Source organism: Mytilus edulis, chromosome 5, assembly GCF_963676685.1.
Source record: "Mytilus edulis chromosome 5, xbMytEdul2.2, whole genome shotgun sequence".
NCBI classification, from domain to species: domain Eukaryota; kingdom Metazoa; phylum Mollusca; class Bivalvia; order Mytilida; family Mytilidae; genus Mytilus; species Mytilus edulis.
In genome coordinates, this window is record NC_092348.1 from 38,379,667 (window position 1) to 38,386,274 (window position 6,608).

Here is a 6,608-nt window from a genome sequence, read left to right on the forward strand (position 1 = left end):
CTTACATTTAAACGTTACTTCCTCCATGTATGTCATATAACATTCTGCAGGTTTTTATTATGCTAAATCTATTTTTAATTTCTTTTGTCATGTATAGACCTTCTATATATTTTGTAGATCTCATGAGGGTATTGAAGGGGTTTACAATGAGGGTCTGGAAGCAGGGGCGGATCCACCCATTTTAAAAAAGGGGGTTCCCCACTCAAGATAAAGGGGGTTCCAACCACATCTACCTATTCAAATGCATTGGTCGTCCAAGAAAAGGGGGTTCCAACCCCTGGAACACCCCCCTGGATCCGCCAATGGGAAGGTGTTTACAAAAGGTAAACGAAGAGAAAGCCACAGGACATAAAGTCACAAATTTGGTAGGACAAAATGTCACAAATAATCTGTTGACAATTGTTTGTATATATAAGCATATGACAAGAGAAATATCTTTGAATATTTACTTTTTAATACATATATTCATATCAAAGTTTAAGAAATGTGTCATTATATTTGAAAAATGAAGATTTATTTAATTTTAATCATGCAAAAGAAAGATTTATTGGCACCATCAAACCAGTTTGACATTTTTTTTTTAACAATTATTTGATCATCTTTGATATGTTTTTGGTAATTTTATTTGGACTAGGTTTTTTGGTATCAATATGAAAATATTAGTCACCTTTGCTGAAATTTTTAGAAACCACTATAGGATCGATCTTTACGAAACTGGTCTTATTTTAACAAGATAACATTTGGAAGTAATATAAGATTATTAAATTGCATATTTATTCGTTAATTTCTAAGTTTTATGAAGAAAAAAAATGGTAGTTCATAGCTGGATTTGGGTATCAATGCGAAAAAAAAATCCCCTTTGATGGTATTTTATGAAAACACTATTTGATCAAACTATACGAAAATAGTCTCATTTTAACGGGATAACAATCGAGAGTAGAAAATCACTACAAAAATGTATATACATTTTTAAATTTCTACGTTTTACGAAAAAAAAAAAATGGTGGACCAGACCGGTTCTACAGCAATAAAGAGGGGAAGCTGAATGGGCCGACTTTAAATTAGTCTGCATTTGATTATTATCATCATCTCAGCACATTATAGTATAAACAAATTGGTAGAATTAGTAAAATGTATCTTTTGAATATACTTACATGCTTTAGCTGTGAAAACAATGGACATAAACGACAACAAAAATCTTTAAGCGTATCGTCTCGCTTTACAACAATGGCGGAATTTGCTCATCTTCGTCCCAGGTCACATCATCATCCCAAGCACTTCCGGTGGCCAAGTGATTTCATTGGCCGTTATATAGACTCTACTAGAGTTGCCAATCTCTTGTATTATATGTCTCTGATCATACTTATGTTAGTTTTGGCATCGTGTTTTTACAAGTTTTAACTTTTCGTAGACATCTTTATACTAAAATCAGTTGAATGTGTTCTGAATGATATATTTAAGTGTTGAAAACAACAGTATTTGTTTAGTGGTTGTCATTGACTTTAGACTAGCATAGCACTTAGATAATACTTTGTATCTTTTGTCTTTTTGTCCTTTTGTTATAGTTGTCACGTGTGTGTGCTTTGTGTCGATCCGAAGAGTCATGCCTTTCCTGCCTTCATTTATACGCCTCTGTTCAATGTGTGCACGATGGATTAATGCTCTTACAAACATGTTAACCACTACCACATTCGTTATCTAAATGACCGGCATGGATTTGTATTCAGTATTGAAGGCCGCGTATGCATGGTAACCTTTAGTTGCTTCCATCAACGTCCTATGTTTTCTGATAAATATAGTTGACCCAATGGCAATATCTAATCATGCTCTTATTTTTATAACAAGTTCAGGATAGCTATATTATAAAATGCAATTCTAAACAAATCAACTATATACATGATTAAACGTTTGCATTTTTATAGTATAAAAAATGCAAACGTTTAATCATGATTACCACACCAAATCAAGCAAAAAGATTAATATTTTGTATTTACAACCCTCCCCCCCCCCAAAAAAAAAAAATCCCAACAACATTGGCAATCATACCACATCTTCTTTTTTATATAAACTAAACTGAAACTAAAATCAAAATTACAACAAAAAAATAGCCAACAAAAAAAAACAAAAAAAAAACAAAACTAAAGAACCAAACAAAACAAAACAAGCGAATGGAAATACTAAAAGAGAACCTGCAAAGTGTGTGACTGATATCAACCAGAAATTATGGATTTGTATAACTTAAAGATCAGACTGAGTAAATTAACTAGTAGGATGTGAACATTCCTAATTTAGCCTTCCACGGCCGTGGAAATACACATCGGATCACGTTTGCCGAATACACATGCAAAACATATGTAGCATAAAAGCATACGAAATTTCTTGTCCATAATAAAGCGATGATGAAAGGGTTAACAATATTATTCTATGTATATATGTTCTTTGCCACTCGCCAATATTGTAGAATAGAATATGATTCAAGACTTACATTCCTTATTATTAATTTTGTTTTGTTCATCATTTTTATGTTAACACTTTCTCTATATTTACTATTATAGTTTTTTTGCCAAAAAAAAATATAAAAAAGAAAATGGGTAAAGCCCCAGTCCCACTAGACTACGATCGCACCACGCTCACCGCGATCTAAAATAAATTTAGATCGTGGTGAGGTCGCGGTATGAGCGGCATGAAAATATTAATTTTCGTTGTTTCACGATGTTACTACGTCCTAATTACGCTTCTACAACGATCCCGCTACGATTAAACCACGTTCTCACCGCGCTTATTCTGCGACCTCACTACGCTTATAAAGATTTTTCTACGCTCTTCACGTTCTCACTACGACCATACCACGAGTTATCCGATTGCAACACGATCTTACTGCGATTATAGCATGTTCTTACCACGATTATATATATACTACGTTCATACCGCGATCTTACTACGTTCTCAGCAATACCGTCAATATCGTGTTTCATATCAATATAGTTCCATTCCTTCTATTTCTGATTAAAACGGAGATTTCTCGGAAACAAAACAGTCATGCCACCAAAATCTACTAGAACACGTGGGCGTGGTGGTAGGGGTTGATGTAGAGGCAGAGGGAGCAAAGTATGAACGCCATACTAAACACCAAATAGTACACAAGAAACCAAAATTAAAAATAGTACAAGACTAACGAAGGTTAGAGGCTCCTGACTTGGGACAGGCGCAAAAATAGTGGGGTTAAACATGTTTGTGAGATCTCAACCCTCCCCCTATACCTCTAGCCAATGAAGAAAAGTAAACGCAGAACAATACGCACATTAAAATTCAGTTCAAGAAAAGTCCGAGTCTGATGTCAGGAGATGTGACCAAAGAAAATAAACAAAAGGACAATAATACATAAATAACAACAGACTATTATCAGTTAACTGACATGCCAGCTCCAGACTTCAATTAAACTGATACTATACACATAAGTAGTATAATACTTGTCATCAAGAGATATCGGAACGACAAATCAAACCTAAATTACAACCCATTGCTGGTCCGTAAAGCTCAAATGACGATATTTTAGTGAACGATAGCAGAGATGACACAGATGTGTCAATATATAAAGGAAGATGTGGTATGAGTGCCAATGAGACAACTCTCCATCAACGTAAAAATCTATAAAAGTTAACCGTTATAGGCCAAGGTACGGCCTTCAATACGGAGCATTGGCTCACACCGAACAGCACGCTATAAAGGGCCCAAAAAATACTAATGTTAGACCATTTAAACGGGGAAAAAACAACGGTCTATTCTATATAAAAACGAGAAGCATGGTTGAGCCGTTAGAGCAAATGGATAAATACATTCAGACAAACAAAATCTAGGGAGTTTTTTTATATATTTTATGTGAAAATGACAATAAAAATGATGGTCGTAGTGTGAACGTAGTAAGGTCGTGAGAAGAGCGTGCTAGAATCGTACTATGGTCGTGAACAGCGTGGTAAAGTCGTAGTGGAAGCGTAGTTGGGTCGCGGTGAGAACGTGATGGTCGTAGTAAGGTCGTGATAACGTCGCTGTGAGATCGTAGCGCAATCTCTCCGAATAGAACGACACTTTTGCTACGCTCTCGCTACGATTGTACAGCGACCTTTGCGATCTTACTACGATCTTAGTGCGCTCTCACTACGCTTCTACTACGACCTTATTTCGCCACGACCGCACCACGATTGTTTTGAACATGTTCAAAGTTGGCCACGCTCTTCACGATCTTGAAGACCTCACCACGACCGTGGTACGACCTTGCTGCGACCTACACGATCGTACCACGATCATCAAAATTTGCATTTTTTTCACAGATCGTAGTGCGATCGTGGCCTAGTGGGACTAGGGTATAAAACATTATCATTCAAGGGGAAACACTAGTATTAGAAGATAACTGACAATTTTGGTCATTTGACTTATTAAAAGATCTTTTCTTACCGACCACCCTTTTTCTGTTTAAATCTTTTCTTTATCTATAATATTTTAAGATAATAGGCAAAGATGAGAAAAGTGTAAAAAAAATTGTCATTTAAAGCCAACAACTCTTAGAAGGGGTATTTGACATTTTTTGTCAAAGTTGACAAAACATGTACCTTTAGAGGTGTCACTAAGGCAACGTTAGGTGTGGGACTTGTAAAATATCTTTGCATTACCATATATATTACAGATTTTTTAAGAGCGTTGGGCGTCCACCCACTAAATCCACCTTAGCAGTCCAAACGCTACAATAGCCAGAGAAATAAAATGAGAAACACCACAAAGTGAATTCGTTTAAATTTAACATTATAGACTTTTTAATACATTTTTTTTACTATACATCTTTTAATTAACACTAACACATCTGGCTATATGATCTCATTTCATTAATAGTGAATAATGTCACAACTTTCTTTGTTAATTTAATAAAGCTTAAGGCGCCTGTCTGGTAAACATAAACGAGAGTCCTTTTTGTCTATAAAATAAACAATAAGATGGAAAATAAATAACAGGAGTATTTCTTTTTAGGGAAATTCCAGGGAAAAATGGCGGGGGAGGGTTACAACTATTTTATCTACTACCACCAGACATATTACTTATCTTTTTTTACTACAGAAGTGTATATGATTTCCTTTCTACAGCTCAAATGAAAAATATAAATCATGTGGTGACCAACAATCCAATGCATTTTCCTGGAAAATCCCTGGTTAAAACTGAATGACTTCTTATTATAAATAGATGATTATTTCCTGAAAAATGTGTATATATTTACAAACCGAATTTTACATTTATTTTAATAAATCCACTTTTAATAAGGAAATATTTTTATTAAAGATACATTTATTTATGAATAGGAACACCTTTCTGTTTATTTTTGAAGACTGCATGTGAATACATTTTGTGCTAACACTTAAGGACTTAATATGAACATTACCGATACCACACATAACATCACAGTGTCAGAATGGAACGATGAAATAGTAACAAGCTTAATACCAAACATTATCGTAACTTTTGTTTATCTGGTTCTTGGAATATGTGGAAACATCCTTGTTTTGTTGGTTTATACGTTTCAGATTAAGAAGCGATCAGATGAAAGATATTTCATTCCTATTCTAGCTGTATTTGACCTAATAGCAACATTCTATATCGGATCATATGATGTATTTCAGTGTTTACACCAAGTTAACTTTTCAAACGATATAATATGTAAGGCAGCACAATACTTTGTAGGACTAAATACTTTCATGCCAATCACAATTTTGATTATTATTGCATTTCAACGGTATGTCAAAATATGTATGCCTCTGAAACAAACAATGACACCTTCGATGAAAAAAGCTTTATTGTCATTTGCAATATTGCTTTCTATATTGTTTGCGTTACCATTGCCTTTTGTATACGGCGTGATTCCTTTCAAGAGTACAGACAAGGCAATCACAGGAACGCGATGTGGAAGGATTAAAAAGGGGCGTGTTCTAATAAGAATTGTATATGCCGCTGTACTTGGCATTTTTGCGATCGTTATAGTAACAACACTTATCGTGTTGTATTCTAGAATTGGATATGTTGTGTTCCGAATTTTCAAAACTAATAAACAAACTAGTACTAGAAGTCAGAACGAGGACACAGAACAAGAAAAACAAGATGGTAGCAGTAATCAAGAGGAAAACACAATGGAAACCACCGCTGACGAACAAATTCTAGAAGTTAAGCAGAATAGTGAGGAGCAATGCTATGTTAAAAGTCCTGCTATGCCGATTTCTGGATCTCAAAAAAGAACAATAAATAATCGTCGGATTTCATATAAACTGACATTCATGTTTTTCGTTATTACTGTAGTATTTATACTCAGTTATATACCGAAAATAATACTAATGATTATCGAAGGGATATACAAAGACTTTTGGGAAACGTTACCAACCAGCACAAGATCTGGTGCCATGTTTGTTAATCATATATTCATTGTAAATAACATTGCAAACCCTTACATCTATGCTTTTATGGACAAGAAGTTTCGCGATGAAACAAAAACGTTTTTAAAACGTGCATTTAGCAAGATACAATGTATGTAATTTATAACTTTCAAGAACTAAATTGATACAGAATTTTAAAAA

The 6,608-nt window shown here is 34.4% G+C and overlaps 1 protein-coding gene across 1 annotated transcript; it reads left to right on the forward strand.

The window, feature by feature from the left end:
• Positions 1 to 5,334: 5,334 nt before the first annotated feature.
• LOC139523626 (cholecystokinin receptor-like) lies at positions 5,335 to 6,608 on the forward strand. The gene has a single exon (XM_071317791.1). It carries the CDS (start codon positions 5,415 to 5,417, stop codon positions 6,564 to 6,566), a length of 1,152 nt encoding a protein of 383 aa, XP_071173892.1. The 5' UTR covers positions 5,335 to 5,414; the 3' UTR covers positions 6,567 to 6,608.

Excerpts from the sequence above, each read along its gene's own strand:
- LOC139523626 (XM_071317791.1), top strand. The coding sequence starts at position 5,415 with ATGAACATTACCGATACCACACATAACATCACAGTGTCAGAATGGAAC.